At 40.1% G+C, this 16421-nt stretch overlaps 1 protein-coding gene across 5 annotated transcripts in view; it reads left to right on the top strand.

Annotated features, from left to right (window-relative positions):
• WDR7 (WD repeat domain 7) overlaps positions 1–16421 on the top strand; it is a 352131-nt gene that overhangs the window by 57875 nt on the left and 277835 nt on the right. For all 5 annotated transcript variants that reach the window (XM_006116571.3, XM_075932629.1, XM_014570212.3 and 2 more), the window contains 2 exons: positions 7386–7581; positions 12728–12942. In XM_006116571.3, coding sequence (XP_006116633.2) covers positions 7386–7581; positions 12728–12942 — 411 coding nt within the window. The remainder of the gene's footprint in view (positions 1–7385; positions 7582–12727; positions 12943–16421) is intronic.

The raw sequence follows: 16421 nt of genomic DNA, 5'->3' as shown, positions 1-16421 counted from the left end.
TTGAGAGATGTATGGCTACCAAACAGAACTCACACTGACATGTGCAGTAGCTAATTGTTATTTAGAAACACAGTGAAATTATTTCATGATTTTGCTTTTTGTTTAGTTGAGCAACTAGGACAGTTCATTAACTAAAAATAAAACCTCATCTAACAAATGGATAGTAGTACTCTTGGTATATTGCTACATTATGAATAGACAACTAGTAGAGTGAGGAGAAGCAGTGCTTATTTTGGTACTTAATGATTTGAATTTTTTTGTGTTGCCATCACATTTAGAGAAGGTGGGAGAGATTTGGGGGAGGGGATTGTGTTTCCTGGGAATACTGGGGACTATGTTGGGTGGGAAAGATGGCCTGAGCTCCTAGGGTCTAGAGGCTTCAGGAGAAATAATTAACTGTTCCTTTCAGGACTTGGGGCTGAGAGAGATGCTTGCAGAAAAGGTTGGGAGCTATGTGGAGTTAAAGGAGAGATGGGTAGGTTTCTAAGAGATGGAGGCAGTGAAAGTAAGTTTTGAAAAAGGTCATTTCTTCCCTCTCCAAGCCCATCTGGTACTCTCAATAAATGGGACAGCACTTTGGAATTTAATGTTTGTGGTTAGGGACTTGAGCTGAGAGCTGCTTTTAGGTACTTGGTTCAGTAATGAGAGAAGGAAGAATAAGATGGACATTGGCGGTTAATGCAAGGCAGCTTTAAATAGCCTCTCCCTTGACGGTAGCACCCATGACATTTTGAAACACGTTTTTGCCCAGGAGCTCCTAAGGCATCCCCACCACTCATGCCTCTTTGCTCCAGGGTACCTCTGCTGCAGCTGAGAGATTAGGGCCCCTACAATTCCCAGGCACCAGAGGGTGCAGAGGTTAGGGAACCTGCAGCTCCCATGCGCTGCTGGCTCAAGTCACGGAGGTCTTAAGTCACAGACATGGAATCCTTGACTTCCAATGTGAGAGAAACTTGCGTTCTAAACTAAAATATGTTGCTGAGAGTGAACTATTTATAGACAGACTTTAGAATATCTGCAAAAAAGGGGGAAAATTTCACAATAGAACTACTTAAAACCTTAATTAAAGCAGGACAAATGATTGCTGTTTTGTAATATTTTACAAAAATATAAGTTATTTTCCCCACCTAACGTTCCAGACTGACATCTTTTAAAAAAAAAAAAAATACATGCAGCATATTGACTTGAAGCAAAGGTGTAATACCTCTATGAGACTAATAGTAATTTCACAAGTGGAAGAATTACTGTTAACTTAATGACCTGTTCAGTTGTGCTGGTAGTTTAAAGCACATCAATAGATGTGCTTAAAGACCGAAAGGCCTAATGATACATTAAAAAGTGAAGGGGGAGGAGGTATTAGCATATTTGCTGAATGCCTAGCAAACATCCATTTATGCTGAGCATTTGAGAGCTAACCACATTATGTGCTGATCACTGAATCATAATATCGCTGCTTAGCTGGTTCAATAAAGCCTCACTTAACCTCTGACCAGAGCACTTCTATTTAATGTAGTGTGTATGCAGATTACATCTTATGGCATGTTAAATGAAAAGGAATTTTCTTTCTTTTTTTAAAACAAACTGCATGAGATCATGCAGTCAGACATGAAACGTTTCTTTAGGATGTTGTCAATGTGTGGATTTTTTTGTGTGTGGGGATTATTTTTCTCACATTCTTTTTAAAGTTACTATTTTATTTTTACACCAAAAGATAATAGATTAAGAATAAAGCATGGATTCTGATTTTTAAGTGAATGATTTTCAGTCTAGACTTTTTAGTTAAATGTAACCATTTTAAACCCTTTAAAATGTAGTTTAATGACAAACTTTCACCAATGTGCTTATTTTAGTTACCCTAAGGACCAAGCTGCCTTAACTCAATAGAAGATATTTCCCATGGGCTTAAAGGCAGAAAAATAGTGACGAGGGAGAGTGTCCTGGACATAGGATTTTGTTCCTTTGAATAACAACTTTCTGTTCAAATGTTTTAGAAGTTTATAATTGTACAGGAAGCCGGATGTGAAATGGAGAATCAGCATAAATGCATGAAGAGGAGTATTTTTTTCTTATCTATATAAAATGCCTTATTTCACAGAATCCAAAATATCATTACAAATTATACATATATCACTACAGAAATGCATTTTCATGAGTGGATGGCTTCTGCCACCTGATGCAAAAGATGTTTCACAATAGCATATGGAGGGAATTTTATCTAAGCTCATGGGGGAGAAGCCTTATAGAACTTTTGCTGGCCATGTTGAGCATAATTTAGGTACTTGCATATTGTAACTTTTTAAAAATTGTATTCTGTGTTATAAAGGAGAAGGATTGAAACAGTTCTGTTATCCTTTATCTTTCAAAGAGAATTGCATTAAAATCCTCTCTAACCTTTAATAACAAAAGAGCTAATGGCATATTAGGGTGCGTTAGGAAGAGCATTGCCAGCAGATCCAAATAAGTGATTATTGCCCTTTATTCGGCTCTGATGAGTATTGTGTCCACTTCTGGGTCCCCCACTATAGAAAGGATGTGGATGCATTGGAGAGGATCCAGCGGAGAGAGACCAAAATGATAAGGGGGCTGGAGCGCATGACCTATGCGGAGAGACTGAGGTATTTGGGGTTTTTTTAGTCTGCAGAAGAGAAGAGTGAGGGGGGATTTGATAGCAGCCTTCAACTTCCTGAAGGGAGGTTCCAAAGGATGGAGAAAGACTGTTCACAGTAGTGACGGATGGCAGAACGAGGAGCAGTGGTCTCAAGTTACAGTGGGAAATGTCTAGGTTGGATATTAGAAAAAACTATTTCCCTAGGAGAGTGGTGAAGCACTGGAATGGGTTACCTAGGGAGGTGGTGGAATCTCCATCCCTAGAGGTTTTTAAGTCTCCGCTTGACAGAGTCCTGGCTAGGTTGATTTAGTTGGGATTGGTCCTGCCTTGGGCAGGGAGCTGGACTTGATGACCTCCTGAGGTTTCTTCCAGCTTCATGATTCTATGATTCTAAGAGGCTCCTTGAGGAGCTGTTCTTCCATTCATTGTCTTTCTGTGCTGCTACGATAGGGGATGTCTGTAGGGAAAAGATCTTTCTTATGTTCTTCTTCTTTTCTGATTTCATTCCTTGAAGGTTATTTTTAACTGTTATTTCTTCAGATAATTGTAATATTTAATAAGTATTATTTGGTAGATAGTTATGTTGTGTGGCATCTACTTATTTAAAGTGATACTTTAGTGATATAATTGACTGCTTTGTTACTTATGATGTTTGTCTTATCACAAGGACTGGAAGTTAAATAGCAGAGTATTTGGAAACTAAATGATGTCACCATTGCATTTATACTGCATGGCCTGATTCATGTGACTTCACTTTATGTACCTGAGTCATTGCACTGACTTCTTGTGTGTGTAAACATTGATAGGATCAAGCTCTGAACTTGATGATAATTATAGATTGCTGTTTTCCAGTCTTTTGCAGCTATTTTGAAATAGCTCTCTACAAATAAGTACAATTATAGAGGGCACTCTGAAATACTTAAGTTAGCAAATGTGCCATTCTGAATAAAGAATATCCATTTTGGTGGGAGATATTTATTAAAACACATCTACACTTGACATAAATTATAACAGATATTTTAATGGAACCCTTTTTGAATGAATTAATAAATCTGATCAATTGTCAGTAGAGACTTCCATTTTTTAAGGAGATTTTGCTTTTCCTTTTAAAATCAGCTTGTAATGAATAGCATTTAGGTTCTAAAGAGAATTGTGATCAGAACAGTTCTCTTGCTATATAGCCCATTATTTCTCTTAATGAATATTTGAGTTATAAATTAATAAATATTTAGTTCCCATCATTTCCTGTATTGTCCCTTGCCTTGTCCTTCTGTATACTGCCAATAGAAATATTCAAGCTACCATTATTAATGGAGATACAAGAGCAAGTCAGATAAAGCAGGAGTGAAACTAACATTGTAAGTATGCCTTCAAACAAGAGAAGATCAGAAAGGATAATTCTCAAAAGCTTTCATGGCAGACCTCCTATAATTCTGATGGCTTATGGTCCTCTTTTGTTCAGCACTGGGCCTGATCCGTGCCCTATATGTGAATGTAATTCCCTTTGATATAAAAGGAGGGTTGTGATTTTTATAGATTTTGAGGTGTGCATTGTTCTTTACAGATATCAAAGCATTCATAGGGTAAGTTCTTGACTCCATTGATATCAAAAACTCACATACTTGGTGTGTAAGAATTTAGCTTATTCTGCATATCCTAAATTATATTTATTCAACAGTCAGCAGACTGTGTTGTATTTTACTGCCAGAATTAAGTATTTATTGGTAAACAGAAGATGTATTTTGTTAATGATTGGGTTTTTTGAGATAATGATTATTTTGGGATCTTGGTTTCCTTTAGCATTTACACACCACCCTAAACTTCAAATAAGATACTGTCAGCCGACGGTCAGGGCAGTGAGTCCCTTATGACCGGCTGAAGTTCTTTTAAATTGTGCTTGGTTCTGTTACAGCAACTGAAGGAGTCAGGTTAAAGCTTAAACAGTTACTATTTATTGTTACAGGGTAAACTTAGTTGTTAAATGCTACTGCTGTGTTACAGATAACACAGCCACTACAAAGGACAGGACAGAAATTACACTAATAAGTCACTTACAGGTACCATGAAACCTTTTTGGTTCTCTGAGCTCTTATTAAATGCATGCAAAATACACATAGCAGGTATATATTCTCACCCCTGCGTTCCAGACTTGGCGTGGCCAGCGTCTTTCTCTCAATCCCTTGGGAAGAAGTAGGGCGAGGTTGGGCGTCCCACAGACCTCGGGAGACAATCAATACCTGCCAGCAGGTATAGATGATTGGAGCTCAAATGGGGTGGGTGGCTGAACCTCTTTTATACCCCTTGGGTCATGTAGGCTTCTTCCTGGGCTCAAGTGGCCATTAAGGAAAAATGGCTTTGAATGCCAAGTTTCCCACGAAGGGTGCAAAGCATAATTTACACCTGGGAAAATGCAGACAATGGGCACCTCTGGTATGTGATGGGCGAAGATTCCTCTCTGGGACAGTGCAGGCGTGTCAATTACTGGTACTAGCCATCAGGGCGACGGGAGGCCCCGGGTCGTCAGCTAGCCCATTTACTGTCTGGTTTCTGTTTATGGTAGAGTCAGGGACAGGCAGCAAACCTGTGTTCCCAGGGCATCAAAGGCTGACTGCCTTTCTCTTGCTCTCTGGGGGGGGGGGGGGGGGGAACAAGATGGGGCTCGTGGAAAAACAAGATGGGGTTTTGTGTCTGGCTACAGATACGCCATTTTGAAATTGAATCAAAATAAGATACGCAATTTGCATAGCACAAATTGTTTATCTTATTTCAATTCAATTTCAAAATAGCGTAATTTGAAATTTGGCACATTTACACAGCACCAAATTTTGAAATAACATGCTGTTTCAAGACATCCCTTAACCCTGATGGAATGAGGGCTTCAGGGATGCCAGAATAGTGCGTGCACTATCTCAAAATAGGCGTGTTCAAAAGACACGGGGCAAGGGTAGACATACCCTTACTGTTTGTACTGATGATTTGACTACAGTAATTTCAGTTGCTATTGTAAAATTACATACAACAAATTAATTCTGAATTAGGTTGATCCCTGTTGTCATGCATTAGAACAGTACTTCCCGAATGGCAACCAATGGGTTGTAGGAAGGTTCTAGATGGGTTGTCACATGTAAGGCTGGGTTGTTACATGTGAGGCTGCATTATCTCATCTTGGGCCCTGGCAGAGACAAGCGTATACTTCACCTGACCCAATGTATAGGGGAACCCTGGGGTGCAGTTGGAGAGTGAGCCTACGCCACAGTCACCATTCAGTGGCCATTTCTGTGCCATGAGTGGGGCCCAACTACCTGCTCTGGGCATTGTGACCTCATGCACAGGGTCTGAGCCACTCAGGTTTGACCTGGCTGCTTCCAATGGGAAACCAGACCCAGTACTGCAGGCAGGAACTGCCACTGAGGGTGAATATGGGGTGTGCTTGCTCTCCAAACTCCTTCCCTGCGGGCCTCCTCTTTGTTGGGCTGAATTGGTGGAGTGGAATTTGCGTGTATATAATGGTGAGTTGCAAAAGGAGGAAAAATCTAGCCAATCTGGGAGATTTTTGGCCTCTAAAAGCCTGGTGGCATAAGCAAGGAAGGGCTAATTGAAGGTAGAACAATGGCTTTCAATTTTTTTACTAAAATGATCCATAAATTGCATTTTTCCTTTTTGGTTCAATTGCCAAAACAAACATTTACGAATGGAAAATTGAAAGCGTCTGGAATAATACGTGCTTGTTTGATAGGGATATTTCTATGTCAACTGTGTGTTTTGAACCTTAAAAAATAGGAAATCAGTTGGAGGTGTGAATACCTTTTTTCTAGCATCATTTCCTCTCCTACAGCAAAGTTGTTAATTAATAGATTTACTAAAATACCAAGTTAGACTCTGATTTTTACAAATGGCTATACTTACAGGCTCCTTAGGAAGTCAATGGGAAACTGCATGGCCACAGAGATTGATGCATGCAGAGCCCCATTCAGGATCAGGGCAATAGTGTTTTTCCTTCTATTATTGCCTGTTTCATGCTGTAATATAATAAAATGAAAACAAAGGGTCTTTTGAGAATAAGTAATCTGGATTTGCTTGGAACATGAACTGTTTCGTAAAGTGGCTAAATTGTTTTTAAAAGACTGCAAAGTATTCAAAGACATGCTTATTTCTTGTTTTCATTGCATTAATTCTGCAGCTTTTTGGAAAATATGACAATAAGTGCATGGATGAGATGTACTTTTTAAAAAAAAAAAGTATTTAAGCCATATATTCTAATAAAAAAGAATGTTAGAGAACTTCAGTGATCTCTTTTTAAGAACAAAGAAATGTTTAGTATATCAAGGTTTGAAAAGTTCAGAGCCTCTTACTTTGTTAGTTGAGTAACACCGTTAGTTTAGTGTAGTAGTTTTCTGACATTCCGTACTGAGACCCTCATAAAGTTAAGCAATATAAGACCGACAGGATGTTCATGGTCTCCTTATACTTGTTCACAACATGATTGGATAAGCAATTATGTTCAAGTAGTGAATAAGTAATTTTCTAAATTTTGTTCTCAGCTCTTCAGCGGATGCAATCTTAATCACTTCAGTTATCTGGGGTGAAATCCTGGGCCCATGAAAAGTCAAATAGGAATTTTTCTGTGGATTTGGATGGGATTAGAATCTGTATCTTACAGATGGATATGATAGTAATTACCAGACTCCGAAATTGTTGAATTTTGTAACTTACGTCTCTGAGAGTGAGCTATGAAATGAAAAGTAATCTTATGATCAAGATGCATCTTATTTTTCAGGCAAGAGTTCAACACTGCATCTGCTCAGTTGCCAGTGACCACTCAGTAGGACTTCTGAGTTTGCGAGAGAAAAAATGTATAATGTTGGCATCTCGTCACCTTTTTCCTATTCAAATAATAAAGTGGAGGCCTTCAGATGATTACCTGGTGGTGGGATGTTCAGATGGATCTGTGTATGTCTGGCAAATGGATACTGGTAAGGTCAAGTTCAAGAAACTGAACAAAATATCCCTTCACTTGGGCCTAAATTCTCCTATTCTGGGATATGTTCTAAAAGGTTTGTCTAATTTTCCATTTGAGACACAAATTGGCATGATACTAAACATACATTATGACACGTTATCTTTGGGAAATACAGCTCTCTAAATATGAAGTATATCTCAGATTCTTTGGTGCCACACACTCTTGCATACATGCATGCATGCATGCATTCTTATTTATCTTTAGGAAAGATAGCTAATGCACTTGGTCTGGCAACTACTGGACAAACTAATGGAGACTTCAGTAACTGTCTGTCTCTGTTTGTCCTTAAGCTTGACATAATTGCCTAAGGCCTTATCTGGTTGTCTGTCTAGTATACAAATGGCTTTTCCTGACAACTTCCACACACTTTTGTGATTGTGCTGGCATTTGTCTCCACCCTGGCATAGGAAATACAGCAACTTTTTGTTTTGCTTCAACCCTCGGTGAAATTTCAGTGCTTGGGCTCTCACACATAGTTTAAATCCTAGTGTAACAGAGGTTACGCAATAATTTAATAAGCTTCTCAAATGTCATTAACTGAACTGTTACATAGGGGTGAGCGAGTAGTCAAGTAAGCTATCTCTTCCCCAGCACCGACTTCGCAGTGCTGCCTGCCTTCCCCTTGTGCTTCTGCCTCTATCATAGGCTCCTACTACGTTTAAACTGCAGAGCCGCAGCAGGGGTAGCACCTGGACCTGGAGCGAGCTGGGACTGAGCATCATTCCATATCAATCAATCATGTAGTCCAGGGGTCAGGAACCTTTCCAAAGTGGCATGCCAAGATTTAACCCTCCTGGGCTGTGCTGCTCTCCCTGAGGAGGGAGAGGGGGCCTCTCCACCACACACCCTGTGGATTACCTTAGTCAATGCAAATTTTTCTGTGGACTACAAGTTGCTAATAAAAACTCACAGTTAATTACATAATTATGCCTGAGCCATTTTGCTAGTGCTGCAGCTGGGGAGAATGGTTTAATGTAAATTATTAAACAGATTAAGCATTTTAACTTTCTTATGTTAGTTTATCAAACTTCATTTTAAGTAAAGTAAAATAATATGTCCAACGCAAAAGGTTTCAATGTTTTCTTTCTTTATGGAAGGGGTGGGGAACCTTTTTTGGGTTGGGGCCACTCACCCACTTAAAAATCAGTTGGTGACCACACAAGTGAGAAGTGAAAAAACTCCTCCCAAAACCCCCAACCCTCACTGATGTGGCCCCCAATGGAGACACCTAACTCTTCTGGAACTCCAGCCCCACGGGGTGAGGGGACAAGACAGGGAGGACTGAGATTCCGGTCTTCCCATAGGCCAGATTTACTTTTCTGGGGTTCCAGAGTTAGTGGATTTGGTGGACTCCCTCAGGCTCTGGGGTAGGAACAAAACTGAAGGGTTCAATGTGCGGAACAAGGCTGCTAGTGAGTGGGATAGGGGTGGGAGGTGAGGTGCAGGATGGGGTGAGAAGGGCAGGGACTAGGAGGGAGCCCAGGGCTGGCTCAAGCTTGGCCAGGTGCAGTGAGGTGCTCAGGAAGGGGCTCCCTGCCCCCACACACAGCCTGGGGGGAGCAGCAGAGCAAATCCTGGGCCCTGGCATGCCACATGTGACCAGCTGCCCAGACCCGCCCCCTCCCAAAGAAAGAAGAAGTTGTTAACCCCTTAGCTCCCAGGAACTGCAAACCCAGGCTGGGCAGGGGCAACCCTAGGGATGTGCATATGCATGTCTTACCTGCCTACCTCAGCAGGCTAGTGCTCCAGTCTACAGCTGCGCATCTGAGGCTGGAGCTGTAGCACAAGGTTCCCGCCGTGCATGCCAGTGAAAACTTGTGGTATATATACTGGGGTTTGCCAGCCTCTGTTATATTAGATACAAATTGTATCAACTACACAATTTGCCAGTTACCCACCTTTTAATTTCCTTACTAATACAGGCAGTCCCCAGGTTATGTACAAGATAGGGACTGTAGGTTTGTTCTTAAGTTGAATTTGTATGTAAGTCGGAACTGGTACATATTGTAGGGGAAACTCTAGCCAAACATTTCTCCAGAGCTCAGTTTTATTCTCCCACACCTCACTTCCCTCAGTCCTTTATTCTCAAGCTGAGGTGTCTGCTGAGAGAAGCCGCTCCGCGTCTCCCTGGTCTGCTAGGGGGTCGCTAGCTTCGTGTCTCCCTGGTCTGCGGGGGGGAAGCAGCTAGTGCGGGGTTGCCTCACCCTGTTTGTAAGTAGGGAGCCGATGTAAGTCGAATCCATGTAACCCGGGGACTGCCTGTACATACAATATTCCTGTTACCAAAAGTGTTTCTAGAGTAGGATGTGGTTTTAATATTAAAAGCATTTATATTTCTGTTAATTGAGATTTAATGAACTAGGGAAAATAGGCTGGCTGTTTCTCTTGAGATGTTTTGGTAACATATTTTATCTAGAATTGGAATACGATTTTTTTAAATACCAAGCTGCAAGTAATTTTAAGTGTTGTTATTGTAGCTATGTAACTGCCTAAATTTGGAGTTTGTCAAGGATACTTAACATTTTTTTTCTTCTTTGAGGTCTTGCTCATATTCATTCCACATTAGGTGAGTGTACTTGCCACATGCACTTGTGCCAGAAGATTTTCTATAGCAGTGTCTGTGTAGAAGCAGCTCTGGTGACCCCCAAAATGTCTCTCATGGCATGTTATAAGGGACGCTGCACACTCCCCCCACTGTCAGTTTCTTCTTGCTGCTGGGGACGGTGCTGGGATTTTCTTCTGCCTTATGCTAGCATTGCAGAGTTGTTCTAACAGCCTGCTTTCCTGTAAAATAATTAATAGTTCTTAGTTGTACTTATCCATGTGACTAACTTACTTGGCAAGAGAACAAGGTTTTCCCACTAGGTGTCAGAGCACAGCATGTCTCCTTTGCACTCTTCAATGCAGGCTATTTTGGACTACTTACCGCAACTCAGGAAACAAGGTCTGGTGCCCTCTTCCGTCAGGGTGCATCTCACGGCCATCTCCACATTCCAACAGCTGATTCAAAGTCAGTCTTCTCTCATGATATGACAGTCAAGTTCCTGAAAGGCCTCTAGAGAGTAACCATACCTGCAAGTATGGTTCCCTGTCCCACGGTGAAACCTTAACTTTGTCCTCTTTAGGCTCTCTGGCCTTCCCTTTGAGCTGCTGGGTTCCTGCTCGCTTCCTACTTGTTCTGGAATGTTATTTTCTAGGTGGTGGTGACATCGGTGAAATGGTATAAAAAATGAAGGTTCTGACCTTGGAACTACCTTACACAGTTTTTTATAAGGAGAGGATCCAGCTATGGCTCCGTCCAGTATTCCTGCTTAACGTGGTGTCCTCCTTCCACGTGAATCAGGGCATATTCCTGCCTCTGTTTTGTCCCAAGACACACAAGATGCAGGAGACATGTGCATGCTCTGAATGTTTTGAGGGTCCTAGATTTCTGCTTGGAATGTACCAAATTAATACACCTCTTTGTCGCTGTAGATGGAAGGATGAAGGGCCTTCTGGTATCCTCATAGAGGATTTCCAAATGGATCGATCACCTCTTGTATATGGACTTGGTATGAGCTGTCCAAAGTCCGGCTGTCACTGATTGCCTGAGCGCATTTGACCAGAGATCAAGCATCATCAGTAGCTTCCTGGCACACACCCTGATTTAGGGCATCTGTAGAACTGTGTTGTAGTCCTCAGTCCACACGTTCACTTCTCATTACACAATAACTCAGCAATCTAGAGACAATGCTGGATCTGGCAGAATTGTGCTTCAGTTTACGTGGCTGGGAACTCTTGCCACCTCCATGGATATTGCTTGGAGTCACCTAATGTAGCATGGACTCCAAATACTTGAAGAAGAAAAAAGAGTTACCTGTTCTGTAACTTATGTTCTTCAAGAAGTGTTGTTCTATTCCATTTCATAACCTGTCTTTCTTCCCCACTGTTGGGCTATGTCTACACTCACGGCTTCTTGTGCAAGTATAGCTGTTCTTGCGCAAGAATCTGCAGAGTAGCCACACTGCCCGCCTGCTCTTGCGCAAGGAAATTTACAGTACGGTGTGGTAAGAGAGGGCTCTTTGCGCAAGAGCTACGTTCTTTTTTAACAGGTGTAAGCCCTCTTGTGCAAGAGCTCTTGCGCAAGAGGGAAGTGTGGACGCTCAGCAGGGATTTCTTGCGCAAGAAAGCCCTATGGCTAAAATGGCCACCAGAGCTTTCTTGCACAAGAAAGCATCCACACTGCCATGGGCGCTCTTGCGCAAAAGCACAGCTCGCACATGGCAGTGTGGACGTTTTCTTGCGCAAGAGTTCTTGCACAAGAACACTTGCGCAAGATGTTCTTGTGCAAGAAGCCGCGAGTGTAGACATAGCCCTGGAGTTTCTGGCAAGAAGGAACTGGATGTGAAGGGGAGAGGAAAGCTTGTTGTGCCCCTTATACTGTACCATCAAGGTGCCACTCTAGGAGCTGTCAGATCCACTCCCCTACAGATACTGCTGAGGGAAAAACGTATCAGCACTGGTGCATGTGGCAAGCACACACCCACCTAATATTTCTCAGAAATGGCTGAGATGTTTTTGCTGAAACATGGAACACGTAAACCATAACAAATAAAGTCTGACAAAGTTATAAGTAACTGGAAAAAGGCTGGTAATGAAAAGTGTTAGGCAGAATCATTAGCAACACTTATAGTTGCCTATCATAAAAATCAAGTGTAGTGGTTTTGATTTTTACATCCTATAATTGCTGGAAATGCAGGAAAATCCTACCTCATTAGGAAAATTGGTCACACAAATAGGTTACTGTTGGTGATGATGACTAATGGTCACATGGTTTCCTGTACTCCTTCATCTCAGTTGTTATTTCTTGTTCTGTGCTTAAATTGTAAGCTCTTTGGGACAGGGACCACGTTCTTGAATGGCGCCTAGCACAGTGGGGTCCTACTAAATAACTAGGAATTCTAGGCATGTTAATAATATAAATAATAACTAGTAGTCTTAGGCATTACAGAAAATACTACAGATTAGGTAACTGTTTAATATATGCTTTTGACGTTTTTAAACCTTTAGAATTGCCTGTACTGAAATAATGCATTTCATTATTCACGTTATGTTTCAAGGTGCACTGGATCGTTGTGTGATGGGTATAACAGCGGTCGAGATCCTGAATGCTTGTGATGAGGCAGTTCCAGCTGCAGTGGATTCTCTTAGTCACCCAGCCGTCAATTTAAAACAAGCTATGACTAGACGTAGCCTTGCGGCTCTAAAAAGTATGGCCCATCAGAAACTACAGACTCTTGCTACTAACCTTTTGGCTTCTGAAGCATCTGACAAAGTAAGGTTTTTGTTTGTTTTTAATGCAATAGCTGCAACATGTTTGTTTTGTTTGCCATAACTGAACTTACAAAGAAAATCTTAATCATTTTCATCTCAAAGGGCCTGATCCAACGCTCTTGAAAGTTTACGAAAAAATTTTGACTGAATTACATCAGGTTCAAAAAACAGATTTGCTTTGAGGATATTAAAATTAATTGAAGTTAGCTAGAACTTTCTGTAGGTTGTGATATAAAGGGTATTTATCCGAAGTTAAATATAACCCCAAAATACCTGTTGTTTTTAAATTTGAAGGAAATTAAATAAAATGACATCTGTTTATTGGAATCCAAACTCAAATCTTTTTATACTTCATTAGCAGTAGACGAATGCCTCCCATAGTACAGAGATTAATTTTAACATATGCATTGATTTACTGTCCTTGTAACTGCAGCTACTTAAGTGGCAGGTTAAAATTATGTTGTTTCTGTAAAACAAAAATGGATAAATTCCAGTACTTTTAAAGTGTGTTGAGTTATACTTTGTTAGGTTTGTTATATAAAAAGTATAAAGCAAATGCTTAGAGTTCTTGTTCTGTGGTTTAGGAACTGGTTTATTGTTCAGATTTTGTCTTTCAGAGGTTTAAAATAGTGCTGTCAGTGAAACATGTCAGTTGTATGTTTTAACTATCCTTTATAGTACTTGTATTTTATAATTAACTTAGAATTTTTCATTTTCACTTGAATATTGCAACTGAGAGGATTTTTATATGCTAATTTTTCCTCTACCTGCCGTATTAGCATTTTGAGATTTATAAAATTTCATCATAAGGTAACAAGTGTAGTTTATACTTACAACATATATTGAAACTTAGTATAATTCTTTTGTCCTTTGTATTAAATACTTTGCAGTAAACAATAAATGTCACTGTAATTCATTTGCAAATCTCAGAATGTCTGTTTAGATGCATTAACAATTGAGTAAACCAAGAATAAACTTGATTGAAATGCATTCCAGTTTTGTAAATTTATATAGAGTAGTACAGGTTGAACTTCTCTAATCCAGCATCCTCAGGACCTGCTGAACCAGCGAATTTGTTGAACCATGGGAGGCCAGTATTGTCTAGCAGCATTACCAACACATCCACTGCTTACTGGGCTCTTAAAGGGATAAATTAGAGCTAAATGATAGCACAGAGCACTGAGAGCCAGGACTCATGGCTGTAAATAAACATTATGGCAGTGCGGGAAACTTGATAACACCCATAAGTGGATATCCAGCTAACTAAAATCATTCTGGACTGTGGATGTTGCCAGACCAGAAAGTGTTGGGCTAGAGAGGTTCAACTTGTTTATATTTAAATTCGGAACTCTTTCCCTATCCCATCTGAAAAGAGAGCAGGGATGGAAAAGATATGACCAAAATTTTGAAAAATAAGGTTTATTGTGACATTTATGAAACTTTTTTCTTATAAGCGGTCATGGTCCATTATGTGACTTTTTTTTACAGTCTTGTTTATCTCAGTTTTAATAGCACATTTTATAGTGCAATTAGTGATAAAAGCCCCTGATATGAGACTAGTGTTTATGTATTGCTTGTGAACATATTCAGTCCTGCAGCAATGATAATTGTTGCCTAGTCTGCAAGGAAAACAATTATAGAAAGGGGTTGGGGGGAGAAGATAAAGGCTGCTCGGGTATAATGACTTTATGAAAAATGTATGCTGATAGACTCACTGGGGATTTCTCTTGCCACTCGCCACTCATTAGGGATTTCTTCTGTGTAGAAACTGCAGGTCTCTTTAGAGAAATCTTAGCAAAGAGACACCTACTTGATGACTTCAGCTTCTTGACTAAGGCAAGAGAGGTTCACAAAAATAATTGGAAGATTAAAGTGGAGGGTTGCACACTATATGTTTTTCTATTGGGAAATGTGCACTTAGTGTAGCAAATGAAACATGAATTCTTTTATATTCAATGTTTTGATAGGAAACCTAAATCCAAAATATTTAATGTCTAGGATATGGTAATTTATTACAATGACCTATTTGATGATGATGGTGATGGCAATGAATCTTTGAAAATTTAGAGCACCAGCATCCACTGTGCTTTTCGTTTATACATTTTGCTTTTTTTAACATGAGAATACAGTATTTGAACTATGGTGATTGTCTTAAGCTTGTGGTGCTCACATAGACTGTACTTTGAAAAATAAATATTTTCTTTGTATAGTACAGGAGAACATGTGCACTTCAGGCATGCTCTGGTTTCAACACAGACTTTATTGAATCTTTATGTGGGGGAGAGGTGGGGCAGGAAGGGGTGGAGAATTTTTGGTGGTACAGTGTTTAATTTCAAAACTGTCTTAACTCCCTTTAGAAATCTGAGTACACATTTTATGTGAAATGTAGAGTAAATGTATGGAGCTTTGAAAATGTGAAACTTCCTCTTTGATTTAATAAACAAAAGTAACCATTGTCAGACACATAGGGGAACATAATTTGTTGAGGGAAAGTCAACATAGTTTCTGTAAAGGGAAATCATGCTCTACTAATCTACTAGAGTATCAGAGAGGTAGTAGAGTTAGCCTGAATCTGCAAAAGCGGTGAGGAGTCCTGTGGTAACTTATAGACTAACCGAAATGTTGGAGCATAAGCTTTCGTGGGCAAAGACCCACTTTGGGCATCTGATGAAGTGGGTCTTTGCCCACAAAAGCCTATGCTCCAACACTTCGGTTAGTCTATAAGGTGAAACAGGACTCCTCGCCGCTAATCTACTAGAGTTGCTTGAGGGGGTCAACAAACATGTGGACAAGGGGGGATCCAGTGGATATAGTATATCTAGATTTCCAGAAAGACTTGGACGAGATCCCTCACCAAAGGCTCTTAAGTAAAGTAAGTTGTCACAGGATAAGAGGGAAGGTCTTTTCATGGATTGATAACTGGTTAAAAGACAGGAAACAAAGGGTAGGAATAAATGCTGTATTCAGAGTGGAGAGAGGTGGCTAGTGGGGTCCCCCAAGCATCTGTCCTAGGACCAATCTTGTTCAATTTATTTATAAATGATCTAGAGAAAGAGGTAAACAGTGAGGTGGCAAAATTTGATACCAAACTGCTCATGATAGTTAAGACTAAAGCAGACTGTGAAGAGCTTCAAAAAGACCTCACTAAACAAAATGATTCGGCAACAAAATGGTGAATGAAATTTAATATTGATAAATGTAAAGTAATGCACATTGGAAAAAATAATCCCAATTATACATACAATATGATGGGGACTAATTTAGCTACAACTACTCGAGAGAGATCTTGGCGTCATTGTGGATAGTTCTCTGAAAACATCCACTCAGAGGCAGTCAAAAAAGCAAACAATGGTAGAAATCACTAAAGGGATAGAGAATAAGACAGAAAGTATCTTAATGCCTCTATATAAAACCATGGAATGACCGCACCATGAATACTGCATATAGATGTGGTTGCCTCATTTCAAAAAAGATATATTG

Source organism: Pelodiscus sinensis, chromosome 6 (assembly GCF_049634645.1).
Source record: "Pelodiscus sinensis isolate JC-2024 chromosome 6, ASM4963464v1, whole genome shotgun sequence".
Taxonomy (NCBI): Eukaryota; Metazoa; Chordata; order Testudines; family Trionychidae; genus Pelodiscus; species Pelodiscus sinensis.
This window is presented reverse-complemented; position numbering and strand designations above follow the sequence as displayed.